The 16,397-nt window shown below is 37.5% G+C and overlaps 1 protein-coding gene across 6 annotated transcripts in view; it reads left to right on the top strand.

Moving 5' to 3' along the window:
* HELZ (helicase with zinc finger) overlaps positions 1–16,397 on the top strand; it is an 86,319-nt gene that overhangs the window by 49,236 nt on the left and 20,686 nt on the right. For all 6 annotated transcript variants that reach the window (XM_069032933.1, XM_069032931.1, XM_069032934.1 and 3 more), the window contains 6 exons: positions 3,836–4,014; positions 5,584–5,702; positions 7,129–7,274; positions 9,730–9,877; positions 12,178–12,361; positions 13,269–13,497. In XM_069032933.1, coding sequence (XP_068889034.1) covers positions 3,836–4,014; positions 5,584–5,702; positions 7,129–7,274; positions 9,730–9,877; positions 12,178–12,361; positions 13,269–13,497 — 1,005 coding nt within the window. The remainder of the gene's footprint in view (positions 1–3,835; positions 4,015–5,583; positions 5,703–7,128; positions 7,275–9,729; positions 9,878–12,177; positions 12,362–13,268; positions 13,498–16,397) is intronic.

Here is a 16,397-nt window from a genome sequence, read left to right as displayed (position 1 = left end):
TACTTAAGGGAAAGGGAAAGAGGTTGATACAGCCTTTATCTATATATTGAGTATTTTAATTTATTCCTAAGCATGTGCTTGCTGACTGTCAGTTCAGCAGTGTCAAAAATAAGTTGATTCTGTTGAAAATATCTCACTGAAACCCCTTCAGTTCATTTTTTTAGTACTTTGATCATAACATACATGTGTAAGTCCTGCATATATCCTGGAACCAGGTAGCTTCAATATGTGGATGCTAGCTAAGAATTATCCAGGTTGTAAAAAATGATCCATAGGAGCCAGAGTTGAATTAAAAAAGAAAGCAAACAGCAACCCAGACCAAAAACCCCCAGCAGTTTTTAAAAGACCATTGCCCTTTTTTCCAAATGAGTTCTTGTACTGAAAATGGAATTAATTTATCTTATCAAATGTTTGTAAAATAAATGAGTCTTCTGCCAATTACTTTATTCTTGAAACTCTAGCTTCCATCTTATCTATCCTTAAAGGAAAAGGGATTAAGGAAGAGAACTTTCAAGTTGTAGGACAGGTTCTTCACATGTTTTCTGCATCCCAAGGAACATATTTGTTTGTGAGAATGAGCCTCTCATTGGAGATGGATCTAAAGAAATGGAAGAGGGAAATCAGGTGCTTTAAAAGTTTTTTTAGGCTTCTTGGGACTAGTTAGATTTCTCTTTTTTAATGGTCTCTTAACAGAGACATGAAATTAGCCTGCTAGATTTCTTTCCCTCTGAGTTTCTGTGCTCTTTTTACTTGAGGGATTTCAGGTGAGAAGTGACAGCACAAAAGCTGAGGAGCTGGGATTTAGCCAAGAAGGGTTTATTGGAGCACAGCCTGAAGGGGAGAGTCCTGGAGAACTGGGAGGAGAACTTCTGTGGAGAACTGGGAGGAGTCAGTGTTTTCCAGTTCACAACAGGGAAGTTTGGAAGAACTGAAGTTTAGTCTCCACTCCATTGTAAGGAGTCAGAAAAGGAAGTTGCTATTGAAGGACAGGAAAGCAAATGAAACTCTTTTTAGCCTCCCTCAGAGGTTCTGACTCCAGACTCCCCCTTTATTTAATTTTACAAGTTTATTTTAAGTGGCTAGAAGGAATCCCAGCCTGGAGCTACTTGATTTGACTGACACTTAGTTGAAATAGTTGGGGGAGATTTCGTTTTTGATGTCATGGCTGGGAAGGCGATGGAAACACAGGCAGATCAGCTGACAGCTTGTTGCATTCTTTGGCTCATTGGCTGGAGATGCACAGAAATTAAGGCTTCTCTTGTAGATACCTAGATGCCACATGTGGAAATAAAGGTGAGCTGAATTTCCACAGGAAATGCAGATTCCATGCGTGTTAACCAAGCATGAAGTACAGTGGATGTATTCAGTGCCTTTATTTGCAGAAGATTGAGTCCCTAATCTATAATCTTCTAGGATTTCCATTTTGAGGCAGTGCTCCATGTATTTGCCAGTAATTTCACTGCTTGTGGTTTGGGTAAACCTTACCCTGCAAGGTTTTCATTTCTCCAGAATTAAAGTCTTGGTATGAGGCATGTGATAGGAGAAAATCTCTCTTGTGAGCTGGGTTTGGGTTCTGCGGCTGCAGCTTTTGCCCACTTTGTACGCAAATAATAGTAAAATGCGTTGTAGGTACTAATGAGTGTTTAGTAACTGCCTGACTCTGCTGGAGTTAAGGGACTCTGCTCATACAGATTTTAGACTAAACATTTTAGAAGTTTAGTCTTTTGTTTAATCAGAAGCTAAGGGCATGTTGCAGGGTGAAATGTTATGATGTGTGTTAAGCTGGTAAACCCCATTTTTGTAATTGGTTTTTCCAACTTTGAGGAAAAAACACCTAATAATGAAATTATGGGTGATTTTATTAGCCTGAGTTGCACCTGAGAAAGAAAGTCCTTGTTCAGTGAGGCTTAACTTCTATCACGACATTTTCGAAGTAGTCACATCTGTCAGGTGGTTTTATGCCAGTGGTGAATAATAGCTCTGGGATACCTCTTTGATCTCACATCAAAATAAAAGAAATTAATGGGTAAGCAGCAATGCAGTTTGAAATGCTGTCAGCCAATCTGTGAGTCACCCACAGTTGAATTTTTGTAATAAAAGACAGTGCAAGGTATAATAATGTCTAATAACCATAATATTTTGCATTTCAATAGCACCTTTCATCCAAGAATCTCAAAGTGCTTTACAAACATAAACTCCCAATAAACTCAGTAATGCTCACAATACTCCTGTGAGATGGTGGGTACTACCTCAGTTAGGGTTGGGAAAGTGAAGCACCCAAAAGCTGAGGATATGTGGAGCAGGGTTATCTCAGTCCCACTACCATGTTGTACCTGTTAGGCTATGACTTGGTGTAATAACAATTTATCAAATAAAGCTCATCCGTTTGATAGCTGATAACAAATAAATACATGGGGGTAATAATAGAAGTCTCTTGTTCTGAGAAGGACTCAGGAGTGTGAGGGTTGCTCCTGCACTGAACCCAGTTTTACCTGGAGTTACTGTGGTTTCCAGGTGTGGATTTGGGTTGGTTATGCTGTCAGATAAAAAGTCATTCAGGATACTGAAGTGCCTTTGCATTTCATTTTGTCCAAAATGGATATTGTATCTTCACAAACCAAATTTATTCTAATCGTAATACTCGTTTCTCTCACATTATGTGGAACTCAGCTGTAATTTTCAGATGAGGGTGGACAGTGATATCCAGAGTCCAGCCAGTGCAGTCATGTTTTGCAGTTAGGTGCAGAGTTACACTTTTCCAAACACTTCATTAATGATTTGGGATTTGAACTATGGGTGCATGAGAAATAAAATAATGAATAGATAAACTGAACAGCATTAAATCCCATATTTAGAAATGAAATTAATTTCATCTTAATTTGCTTTGGAAATAAATCTGAAAAACTTTAATTCCAAACTTTAGTATCTGTACAGTAATTTCTTGTCGTTTGAAGGTTCTACTTCAGATTTGTAGTTCTTGATAGAGATGATAGTGTTGAGGAACACCTGATGGAGGTGTCACAGGGCACCTTTATCCAGCTCCTTTGGATGTGTTTGGGAGTCATTCTGTTCACCCCTGTGAAGTTACTTGTACTCTGTTTTCTGAGGCACAGCCTTTGTGTCCTCTGTTTCTCTTCCATTTAGCTAAACTGGCTGTAACATGTCATCCCTTCCAGAGAAAAATTCGTCACTGATCCATCCCATGGGATGGTGGTTAAATTGACCTTTATGTATCATCAAAGGATGCTTGAAGCCCAGTCAATGTCCTGATATTTTAGGGTCCAGCCAAACTTCTGGCACCGTTCCCTCATTCTTTTATCCAGTGTATCAAGTTATGACCCTGTATAATAAAAAGATGAATACAACTCATGTTTGGTTCTTAGAATTCAGACAACACCCAGGATGTGTGAAAGGAACAACAGGATTTGAATATATTTCATATATCAGCTGTAGTGGGTGAGATGTGCAGCCCACTGCAATTCCATGCTCTGGGCTATAGTTACATTTCAGGTCAGGAAATATTTCTTTAAAATGAGTTTATTTTAAGTTTAAAATGAAATAGGCATTGATGTGAGAGTCACAGAACATAAATGTTTGAAGACTTTACAGATTTCTATATGTGAATTAAAACCTGCTAACTGTCTGTGTATGTAATACTGCACTGCAATAATAGAAGGTGAATCCAGGACATTTTAGCATGTAATTCTGCACAGTTGTGATGTTTGCTTCTTGAGGATGATGTTTATTTACCAGAAAACAGAATATTAGTATTTGAAATATTAGACTGTTGCTGTGTTCAAACCTCGTAGAATATAAGCCCCTTTTTCTTTCCTAGGGTATATTTCCGAAATCGCTGGGTAAAGACTGTTCACCCAGTTGTGCATCAGTACTGTTTGATTTCAAGCACACATTCCACCTTTCAGATGCCACAGAAAGAAGACATTCTTAAGCAACGAGTCGTAGTTGTTACTTTAAATACATCACAGTATCTATGTCAGCTGGACCTTGAACCAGGTAAGATAATTTCTAGACAAGAAGTATCCAAGCTTGAGAAGTATCTTCCTCTTACCAGTGTTGGTTCCTTACCCAGTTCTTGGAACTGTTAAAAAAATAAAGTAAACAATGATAATCTTAAAATGCTTTTTTGTTTTTTTATGAATAAATGTTTATTACAAAGCTGTAAACTGCTGGCATTCTAATTAACCTTTTGCTTATTCTTTTTTTTCCTTCTTTAAAAAAAATGTAATAAAGAAGCAGTACTGTCTATGTTCTGGTGTTTCTGAGATCCAAGAGGGAAAAGTCTGTTTGAGATTCTGACTTTGAATATTATGCTCATTAAGGTCATTACTCAGTGGAGCATGTAAGCATAAATAACAGAGAGCTTTTTTCCCTTGTTTTGTGAATTGTTTAGCTTTGCAAACAACTCCCACACATACAAGCCCTGTCTTTGTTAATATGATACATTTAGGGTTGTTTTCTAAACTGAAATATATTAGACTGATTTTTTGGGGCAGAGGCTGCTTAGGGTTTATTATTTTCCTGATCTCCAAATTAAATCCATCTGCTTTTTGGAAAACATGGAATTTCTTTGCGTAAGTTTTTAGGGTTGGGTTTATATGGCTACATTTAAGCATTTGTTGCAACAGAGAAAACGAATACGGAATTATGGTAAATATTTTTGGGTCTTTAGATAGAAATAGCTGCTTTGTTTGGCAACGAGCTGTGTACAGTCATGCCATAGCAATGTGTGTGCAGCTGTATGAAATTCATATTTTCCAAAGAAAATTGCTACATTTTTATGTATGTAATCTTAATTGGATGGTACACTAAGTCCTCTAATACTTTGTTTTAAACCTTAATATATCACAGACATCAATGTATAAAACCACTTCTATACCTATCCTGAATTTAGATTTCATAAAATATAAGTCTACAGTGGCCAAGTTTTTTCTCAAGTGCATGTTCTTTAGTGCATAGATTCCCACCAAACCTTTGGTCCAATATTATCATAAGATTGAATTTAAATTTTCCTTCAACTTCTGTTCCTTTTTTCCCCCCCAACATTCCTTTAAGCCCATAACCAGCAAAGTGCTCAGGTATGTGTGCAATTTTAATGGGAAATTTAGTATATAAAATAGTTAATAGGACTCAAGTACATGAGGAATTCCTTGACATTGTCACTGTACAAAGCTCTTCAAGTCTCATGGTGGTGAAATGACTTTCAGATTTGAGAAACGTCTTGAGGGATGGTCTGCCAAGAGACATTTCCTCTTGGTGTAAGGAGGGCTCAGATAAAACACATGTTTAATTTCATGTGTATCACAAGAAAGGCAGACCTGGGTTGCTCCTGCTGATGTCACTGGCAACCAGGTGACCACTGTTGGTCATTTGATGGGTTTGAAAAGTGTTTATGTAATTTTCAGTAGTTGCTAGGAATTAATTTGTGTAATCATACACTTTTTTTATTCTAGTTTCGGTTACTGTCAGAATACAGAATGTTAAGTTCAAGTTTTTGTTTTGTTATTAGTGTTGATTTTATCACATTTCAAGTTGCATTTATTTGCTGATATCTCTGTTTTACAGGGTTTTTTACACACATTCTGTTAGATGAAGCTGCTCAAGCTATGGAGTGTGAAACTATTATGCCTCTAGCATTAGCTAATAAAAACACAAGAATTGTCTTGGCTGGAGACCACATGCAGGTAAGAGCTATGGAATTTTTGAGTATGAAGTGCCTATGTATCATATTTTTATTTATATATTTATTTATCTGCACCAAATCATATAATAGATGGGGAAGCCAAGGAGAATTCCAGGGATGTTATTTGAGTAAGATATGGTGATAGTTACTACAGTCAGGAGTTTATGACTGGTATTCCCCTGTTGATTTTTAAAAGAATTCAAGAATATGGAGAATTAGGGTTTAGAGAACTTTAAATTTTTATTAGAAGCATCTAACCTGGTGAAGATTTGAACAAGTGAAAAATGGGAAACTGAAACTAGCCAGTTCTTTTATGTTTCTACAAAGTGCCTGGGAGCTGCTTGGTGTGGAGAGTTTGAAACACTGATTATGCCTGTCACTTTGCAGCCTGTAGGCATAGGAAAGCATGCTTGGAAAAGTCAGCTTTACTTGCTTTATTGATTTAAGCCAGATTTATTTGTTTTTATAGATTAGCCTTTAATTCTCTTTACATCTCACAGTAGTAGTAGAGTGGATGTTTGCTTTGGTACAGTAACAAACTTAGAATGGTGTTGCCACCTATGATTTAATACTGCTGGCTCATTTAAAGTCATGATATTAGTAATGCCAAGGGCTGAGGCAGTGCTTTTTGAATATTGCTCTCAAAAGTGCTTCTCAAGAGTCTGGAATTCTTACTTCAGGCTTGATCTCATCAGCCCAGCTGGGTGGATGAAGTCTTGACTGGGCTTGTGTGTCCCAGGCTGCTGTATAGCTCAGGGTCTTCCAGAAGATCCCCGATCAGGTGTCCAGTATTTAAATTTCAGAAACTAATATTTAGCTGAAGTGAAACTCAGAATCTGAATCATATGAATTCAGAATGACAAAATAGATTGGCTTTATTTCTATACTTTGAAATTGTATTTTAAAAATCTGTTTTTCATCATTTTTGGTTCTATTTTTCCTGTTGTAATAGATGCTGGTTTTATTGTTAAACAAGCCCAGTAGGAGTTTAGTGTAACAGAAAATAGGTCACTGGGTTTCTGTTTTTTCAACAACATTTCTATTTAACTTTTTAAATAGTATTAAAAATTCTTTATTTTCTGATCTGTACTATTTGTGGTAATAACTTAATTGTAAAAGTGGTTGTCAGAGTAATGGTGTAAAGTCATTCTAAACACAGTTTGGAGTGTTGAACTTAAATATAAGGTCTCTTTGCATAGTTATTGAATATTTTATTGTTCCTTTAAGACCATGCTGGTCTATTGTTGCTTTGCTGGTAGGAAGGAGCATTTCTGTGGAATAGCTGTGGTCTGTGTCTTCCAACTATGGATGTACAGTAAAAGGAAGGTTTTATTTTTGGTTTGATGCAAAATACATATGTTGGGAGCATGAAATTCCAAGTCCACCTATTTAGTTACATTTTCTTTGTGTGTGTGTGTCTATTACAGCTCAGTCCTTTTGTCTACAGTGAATTTGCCAGGGAGAGAAACCTTCATGTTTCCTTGCTTGACCGACTCTACGAGCACTACCCTGCAGAATTCCCATGCAGGATCCTGCTGTGTGAGAACTATCGCTCCCATGAAGCAATCATCAAGTAGGTGTGAACTTTTTCACTGTATCATGTGCTTCTTCTGACTGCTGTGAGTGAACAAAAGTGCCAAGCACCGCTGAAGTGTCTCTGTCATGAAATCTTAGTTGTTTCAAAGTTAATTAGTAATTCTGTGTTGTAATTTGGTCTCCTAGAGCAGATGCCAGAGGGACAGACCCCTTCATTCAGGTGGGGATGCTTTGGCTGCTTGTGCACTAAACCAAAGAAGAGCCAACTTCCCCTTTTTAACCACTGTGCAGTCTATTATATAGGCTCTGTGCTTCTTTGAACCATTTCAGAGTTTTAGATTTACTGGGGTGGGTTATCTTGGAATGGTAAGCTGTGGGCAATGTAAGGAACATATGGATATGCAACTGTGAATGGGAAAAAATAGGTCAAATTTTGAGCATGCTTCTTTACTGTTGACATCTTTTATTACTTCTTTCAAGACATATTAATCAGTGGGTTTGCATTTTTCTGCTATGATAAACTAATGGCTGCCAGTGTAATGAGCTCATCTATGAGCTGTGCTGGAAAGAATAAGTGCAATCATGGGGAAGAATGCTAAAGTTTAAATCCTGGCTCAGATATGTACTGAGGAATATTATGTTGGTATCCAGTCATACTAATTAGGTTATCACTGTGTTCAAAGCAAAAGCAGAAATATTTAAGTGCTCTGGGGAATCTAAAGTGAGAATGTAAAATATTTTTTTACACAGCTTGATCTGTCTTCACTTCATGGACTTTGTAATTATAGGCTGAGTGCTGCTAAATTTCTTACACATTGCTTGAGTTTCTGAATTTGAAATGAGAGAACATCTGTAAAGGAAGGGATCATTTCAGCTTTTCTTTAGAGATCACTTCCATGTCATTTGCCTCAGAAAGATCATGAAAATTCACTTCAGCAGCTGGAGTTCAGACAGGGAGTTCAAGAAAGATCCACTGTGTTGAACACTGAGGTGAGGATGCAGAAACACCACTGGGGCTGGTTGGCTCTCTGGTGAAAGTCCAGTGTGCCCAATTCCACTGGGAAGTGTTGCTGTGTGAGGTGAAACCAGCTGAACACTCTCATGGTGGTCCCTTTAGGAGATGTCTCAAGTCTCCTTTTTTGTATAATGTGGAATTTCCCCTGACAAGTGGGACCATGACACTTAGGACAGAAGTGTAGGAAGATGAAGGGCTCATTAATCATCTTTACCTCACTGGAGTAGAGACACCGTGAGAAACTGAGGAAAGAGCATGCCGTTAGTTCAGCCTGACTTTGGAGCTGTAATTGGAAAAAACAGCCCATACAGAAAAAATTTGTTGTTTAATGAGATCTCATTACTAAAAGTTAATTTGCAGAAGAAATGGTTAGTTTTGCCCCCTGGGTGGTGTGGAGTGACTGCTGCAACCCAACCCACAGAGGAGTCCGATGTTCTTCAGGGTTGTCCAGGGTAAGCCAGTTCAGGTCAGGGGTGGGCTGCAGTGCTTTAATGGTGATTTGGTAGCAGACAAGTTTCTGTGGCTTTTCCATGAGCAGCTATTTCCATCTTAAGCTGCAATAACTGGAATCCTGGAAGAACTCAATGGACCCACCAGCTGCACAGTCTACTGCTTTGATTGTCTTCATGTCAGCCTGTACTCAGGTTATTGCAGCCTCTGAGTGATATCTGAAGAATATTAAGGTTGGAGGCTGAGCATTGAAAAGTTAGATGACACCAAAATTCACTAATTACTGGAAGCCAGTGCATTAGTTCATCTCTGCTGTGCAATAGCATACAGGATTTACAGCACTCTGCAGTCTCTCCTGGCTGCCTTTTTGCCTCATTCCATTCAGTTTGCCTTGTTCCTTCCTGCTTTTCACCATGAAGTAGTTCTTGCCTCATTTCTTTTTCAGTCAGCCAGCTGCTGGAGTGGCTGCTGCCAGCAGAGGAACTCTGTTCTGGTTGTGTTTCTGGTCTCTAGCAACATAGATCAGCCTGGAGTAGAAGTCACAGAAGAAAAGCTTGGTTGACATCTGAACGCTTGGCCTGTGTCATGCTCAGTGCACACGAAATCTGTAGTAAATTTATCTTCCAAGTCCAATAACTCTTAACTGACATGAGCAAGCTCATTGTCCAGCCTGGGGAATAACCAGTGTCAGACAGCAAGTGTTCTTTTTGCCCAGCTTCCAGCCATCAGAACTTCTGAGTGAAACATCAGTGAGAATGTTCGTAACTTTGTTGGGCTTTAGATGAGAAGAAAAAACAGTCTTTGTAGAGAAAGTGTTGGAGAAGCATATTTTTAGTGCCTTCTGCTGTGTCTGTAGTAGGGAAATATCAGTTCAGAGTAATCATTTGAAGATGCTGAATAGTAATCAGTGGTTCTGTTTTCCTTATGAAGTATTTTGTGGTTGCATATTGCATCCAGGAGATTTGCATATTTTATCAGTGAGCTCATGTGTAGACTCCACATTTTACCCTGTTTTGCCTTGTTACAGTTACACATCTGAACTTTTCTATGAAGGCAAATTGATGGCGAGTGGAAAGCAGCCAGCACACAAAGATTTCTACCCTTTGACTTTCTTCACAGCACGTGGAGAAGATGTGCAAGAAAAAAATAGTACAGCTTTTTACAATAATGCAGAGGTAACTCTTCTTTGATTTTACTATTGATTGTTTTCTTAAAGCTTCACTCCCCCAAATTTACTGGTTTACGCTCAGTGTGGGTGGAAGACATAAATTGTCCTCTACTAGGAGAGGGGAACATGGAATTTGCTAAACGTGATGTAATGAAAATTGCAATTGTAGTAAATATTTCCAGTAATTTACCTTCTTTCTTTCTTTGCAAATTATAAGCCACATCTCATTCTCTCAGTCTCATTCTTCAGGATGTCTTCCCTGATAATTTATGTGACATTCTGATAGATGTATCTTAGCAACTGAGAGTAACTGTAATTTGAAGTAAAACTTAGATTTCTTTAACTGTTGTAGAAATGTTCCCACTCAGATAAGAGTCCTCTGGAGTAACATTTCACATTTGCTTTAATACATTTAGGATCAGTGTCTAACTGATAATGTGCAGATGAGATTCTTTTAGGTGAAAACTTACTCTCAATCTGTTTGTTTCACATAGATTTATTGGTATTCTTCAAAAATTACTTTCATTCTCATTCCTTCCCTTGTGTTTTAAAAAAACAAACAACCCAAGCCCACAAAAACAAACACATACAGCAGCACCCACCTCCCACGTTCTGACTCAGTAACGCTTTTCATAGTGGAAGATGCCTTTTTCCAGTCACCTTCAGTTAGGGGAGGGAGAGAAAATCAAAGAAATAGCAGAAATTTTTGTAAGTTTAGGAGGAATTTCTGGTTAGTGCTTGTTATGAAGCACTGCAGAGCTGTCTGTTTCCTTTTGCTGATCATAGTGTGGTTCATCTGATGCACAATTTGAAACCTGTTTGTTGTTGTTATGCTGCGCTTGTTAAACGTTCTTTGCTGTGTTAAAATACCTTCCTAAATAAGAAGCTCCAATGACTTCTGGACACCTGACTGCTTTCATTAATCTGCTTGGATTACTTTGCCATTTAAAAAAAGTTGTAAAATACCTAAAAATATCTTCAGTGGCCAAGTAACTGTCTGAAAACTGTGAGTCATTAATAGCCACAGGCAGAAATGAAGGACAGCGGCTCCTTAAACACCAACAGGAAAAACTGAAATTAGATGATGAAGATTTTTTCAGTTGGACCTTTAATGGATGTTTTGCATTGGGACATCTTGGGGTTCATTGATGCCTATATTAAGAATTAATCTGGGAAATACACTTTCCCTTGTTGGTCTTCATTTTAAAATTTTTCTATGTGGTATTAATTCTAAACACACAGCCAGAAGCTATATACTTTCAGAGAATCTTATCAAAATACCTACAAAAGATCATTATTTTTGTGCTATGGTTTTTATAGATATCAAAGTTTATTCTAATATCCTTTGTTAGTAGAGCTGGAATTTTAAATACAAGAATTGATGTCACAAAAATATTCAGGACTTGCTTAAAAACAGTCCCATATTTTCACTGTCCTCTAAAATTGCCAAAAATAAACTATTTGTGACTTTTTAAGGATCAACAGATTTTTTTTTTCTTTAAGAGGCTGAGCTTGCATTTGTGATGCTGTAGGAAAACGACATCATCAATTATGCTTTAAATAGCTGAAGAAATATTTATTGAATATAAATTTAAAAAAAAGACAAGGAATCGCAAACCTATAAAGTTACTCAGAAATGCCTTTTGCAGTGCAGTACCTCTGGTGTGTTGAAATGAGCTGCTCTGGGAGGACATTACTTTGAGGCTGTATCCTCACAGGAGGAGGTTTTTCAGGTTTTATTACACATTAGTCTTCTCAGGTAGCACATTTCATAGTATTTCACAGAGATGAACTAGCAGTTGATGAATAATCTGAAGCTCCCAATGGTATCCTCTGGAATGGGAAATGATTGTGCTCTGGTATACGGACTCTGTGTCTAGAGTTATCAGACTCTAAGATGACATATATATGAAATCCAGAATAAAAATAAAATTATAGCTATTTAGGCAGTACATTTACTTACAGAAATAAGATTAAGTATTGCAAGAAGGCTCCTAGTGCACTTGACGTTTTCTTAAGAACCTAAGAATGAAAATTAAGATTATTAATGCAATTTTGGAGTTTGTAATTTTAACAGTGACTTTTGTGGGAAAACTTACTTCAAACTAAAAAAGGGGGCTGTATAGTGAATACATTGTTTTAATACATGATACTTTAGAGTATCACTGTAGGATGCAGTGGTGTCATTGCTTGTGTAACGCTGTGTCATGTAAGTGTTTCAGAGCTTTAAAGTTCAAATTCCTTTTCCATATCAAAGAGTGATGCTCAGTGGGGCATAACTTCTAAGAATCCTGCCTTTCTTCTAAGGTGTTTGAAGTGGTGGAGCGTGTGGAGGAGCTGAGGAGGAAGTGGCCTGTGGCCTGGGGCAAGCTGGACGACGGCAGCATCGGGGTGGTGACCCCGTACGCTGATCAGGTGTTCCGGATCCGCGCTGAGCTGCGCAAGAAGCGCCTCTCGGACGTTAGCGTGGAGAGAGTACTCAACGTTCAAGGTGAGCAGCAGTGCTGGGCCCTAGAGCTGGGCTGAGCAAGGGGGAAATGTGTCTGCTGCAATAATAACTTATTAAAATTATCCTAAAGCAATGGAAGCAAAAGGAGAGCTGTGACACAGATGTTGCTCCAACGTTGACTATAAACTCATGGACATTATCTTTTCTCAGAATTAAGTTCAACCTTATTTAAAAAATAAATGGAGTGAAAATTGTGAAAAATGAGATTTTTGACATAATTTTAACATTTTTAACAGACCTGATGGATTTTACAGTTCCAAATACAAATGTAACAGAACTTTAACCTCAAAGTGTTTTACTGATTTCTTTCCACCTGTGGAATAAACTGTAAGGAGTCTAAAAATTTAGGTGTTTCTTCCTGAAATCACACTGATAACAAGGATTTTATGTAGGCATAGCCTGTTGCTAGGTTGCACTTCTAGTCAGTAACAAACAAAGGCAGATGATAAAGTAACCGAGTGACAGTGAGTGGTTTGCTCTGTTTTTTCATGGTGGATATTCATGTATTTGAGAAATTTTAAAATATGAATCAAAAATGTCCAGAACTTTTTTTTTAAGGTAGAATAAATAAATTCAAGATCTGCTATTGACTGAGTGGCAATGCTGTAATGATAATTAACATTTCAGAAAGTTCAGGAGGGATTAGTATCTAGGTGAAAAAGTAAGTTTTTTGAAGAGGAAATATTCTTGTAATGAAATATGCTATTTATAATGCATCTTTTAAAATTTTAAAATCTTAATTATTCTTGCATAAAGCTCTTCATGTGAAAGGTAGCTATGAGTTCAGAAAATCTAGGTGTAAAATCTGGCTGGCAAGGGCAGTGGTCTGGTCGTGGGATGAGCAGAAATGGCAACAATTATCTCAGAGATGTTTTCTGTTTCATTTTAGGAAAACAGTTCAGAGTTTTGTTCCTCAGCACAGTACGAACACGGCATACATGCAAACATAAGCAAACTCCAATTAAAAGAAAAGAGCAGTTACTGGAGGATTCAACAGAAGACTTGGATTATGGTTTTCTGTCGAATTACAAACTTCTCAACACTGCCATTACAAGAGCACAATCCTTGGTAGCTGTGGTGGGAGATCCTATTGCTTTATGTTCCATTGGAAGATGCAGGTACTTTGTCTATGTTCCTTGGTTAATCAGGGCTTAAGGGTACTAGAGAATGTGTTTATCTGATGGATTTAGGAAAATGATGGATGTCATCATGGATAACAGGGAAAAAGTGTGAGTTAGCTATACCTGGTCATTGATAAACGGTGTTCTCACATATTTATAGTTGGTCAAATTTTCACTTTACAGTAAGAATTGAAGATACTTCATTTTACTTTCTAGTAGGGTTTTGTTGTATACCTGTTACAATTTTATGCACAAATAAAACTGGTGTGTAATTTGGAGTTTAAAATTGTGATGTAATGTGCTAGTCTAAAGTTGAATATTATGGCAGTCTTAGGATGGTAGAAGACTTGAGAAACATTATTTGTGTTTTGATAGGTCTTTATGACACTGGGAAAAACTCATTAAGACTTGAGTGAATTTACATTTTATAGACCTAAGTGAAGAAATGTGAAAAATGCTGAGATGTGTAAACACGTTAAGGGTTCCAAGTTCTTGTTCTTCAAAGGGTTTTTTTTCGATGGAAGAGCTGAAATTTTGAGATGATCAGAGATAAACCCTGCAGCTTATTCTCGAAGAGAGGAAACAGTGCACTGACTACATTATTAAAATAAAGCTAAAAATACATGTTAGTTGTTATATCTATGTTGTGTTCTACTTTCCTGAGCAGTGCTTCTTCTACTGTATTGAAAAGGGATGTGGTTTTCAAAGATTAGAGCCAAATGGAACTCAAACCTTTGTTTACTGTATGTATGAAATATAACCTGAATTTCACCATTTCTCTGCTTGGGGCCACATCAGGAGTATCTGTACATGAATGTAGTGATCTGCTTTAAATGGCTTCTAACATCTTCTTGACAGAGAAATAATTATTGTGGGTTTAGTTCATTTTTCCCTTTACCTGGTTGGGTTTTTTAAGCATGGGCTGGTTTATATAATGAGCTGATGACAAAGAGCCCCTGTGCCTCCCAAGTGCTCCTTCAAAATATCTGAAATAGGGCGTGCAAAAACTTAATAAAATATAAATATAGGCTGTCTGCATGGTAAATAAATTAGAGTGCTGGCAGTTAAGGATTGAGTTTGCATTTTGAAGACCAGCAGCTGTTTATAGACATAGAGCTGTTCTGAATTGTGAAACTAAAAGATAATTAAGAAACAAGGAACACTGAAACTTTATTAAGATGTATCTCAAGCTTTCCCTTTAATACACCATTGTCTTGTTTCACTGAATAATTGAACATTCACTCTTTGGAAATAGTGCTGGAAGGGCTCAGGGAGGCTGCTGGGAAGATGGTTCTTTTTTAGTACAACAGGAGTAGAGAAGTCTGAAAGAAGTGACATTTCGTTAGGAAAAACAGACCTCAAAAAAGTTTAGAGTGTACTTGAATTTTATAAATATTCTAATACCTGTCAAAATGAGTCAAGACTGTAATGATAGTTGTAGAGAGCTTTGTGAAGTATGCCCAGGGTAATCATTACATTCCTGTGTGCTCCAACTGGACTAGACAGGGCTGTTTTGGCAGACACCCCCTTTTAACTCCCAAGCACACTCAAACAGAGACAGCATTCTCTGTTCTTACACCCCAGAACAAGTGTTCCATGTGTAGAGAGACTGCTTGGGGCATTTTCAGCATTCTGAGCAAAAGTGGATGAGTCTCAGTGGATTTGTGGTACTTGGCAGTAGGTTTGGTGACTTAGTTGATTAATCAGAGGGAATTCCATCATTAAAGCATCCCAGTGATGCATTTAATTTTGGTTTTTAATGCTCACTTTAAAACCTTGCAAGATCTATTTGCCTTAGCGCAAAATGGAGGAAAGGGCCAACTTGCATCTTGAATTTTGAAAGAGCATTTCTTGCCTCTATAAAATCACAACAGAAATGGGCTTTTAGGGAAAACTATTTTGAATTCTTAAAAACATCACTAGCATCACAGCATTCTTGCAAGACAGAAGTTTGTTCTTTCTCACAAAGTCAGCTACTCAGCAAAATGTGACACTGCTATTAAAGTTAGTGTGCAGCAGTCTCTCATTTTACAGGTTTTGGGGAAAGAACAGGGCTTGCTGATAGGCCAGACCTTAATACCAAAGGGTGAACAAGCAGGAGTTATAGTCAAGCACACCTTTACTCTTGATATTTTTGAAAGAGACAGCTCAGTCAGGTTTGTTGGTTTTTTTTAATGTGACATCTTCAGACCTTATTTAAATACCTTTTAAGTTTCAGTGACTTCACCCAAAAAGTTCCTTTGAGGTTAAAAAAAATCATAAGTGTAAAGTTTTTGTATAGATCCTGCTGTGGATGTTAGCAAAAAAAAAAAAGACCTTTTTTTTAAAGCAATAGAAAGACATGTCATAAGAAAGCAGAAGACAGGGAGGAATGTTCTCTTATTACATGGTTTAAATAACCCCTCCATCCTTCAAAAAGTTGGAAACAGAATTTTCGTAGACAAGTCGTGTGTCACCTGATGGTTGTCTTTCTAGCTCGAAAATACTTCTATATGTTACAGAAAAATCTGACATGCACTAGAATTTATGGTTTTGCTTGTTTTCCACCAGAGGATCTCAAAGAATCTCTAGAAACTCCCCAAAATGTTAATTTTCATGTGCTTCTGAAGTGTTTCACAAGAGTAGTTTTGAGGGTCTATCTCAGCTTTGGTATTTGTTACACTGAATGATCTGCCTAAACTCAGAGAATGTTCTTGACATCATCTAGGACTGAGAATCTGTATAATTCCTGTGACTGAGCTTCAATAAATGCCTTAAATCACATACATTCCAGAATTTTAAACATTGAATTCGCTGTTTTTGGTTTTCTAGGAAAAAATTCCCAGTTGGAGCTGTCCATGCTATTAATATTAGATGTGGTACCCAGCCAGTGCTGTGATCTGATGCACATGGACAGC

This window comes from Aphelocoma coerulescens, chromosome 18 (assembly GCF_041296385.1).
Source record: "Aphelocoma coerulescens isolate FSJ_1873_10779 chromosome 18, UR_Acoe_1.0, whole genome shotgun sequence".
NCBI classification, from domain to species: domain Eukaryota; kingdom Metazoa; phylum Chordata; class Aves; order Passeriformes; family Corvidae; genus Aphelocoma; species Aphelocoma coerulescens.
Note: the sequence above shows the minus strand (reverse complement) of the source record. Positions and strands in the feature narration are given on the sequence as shown.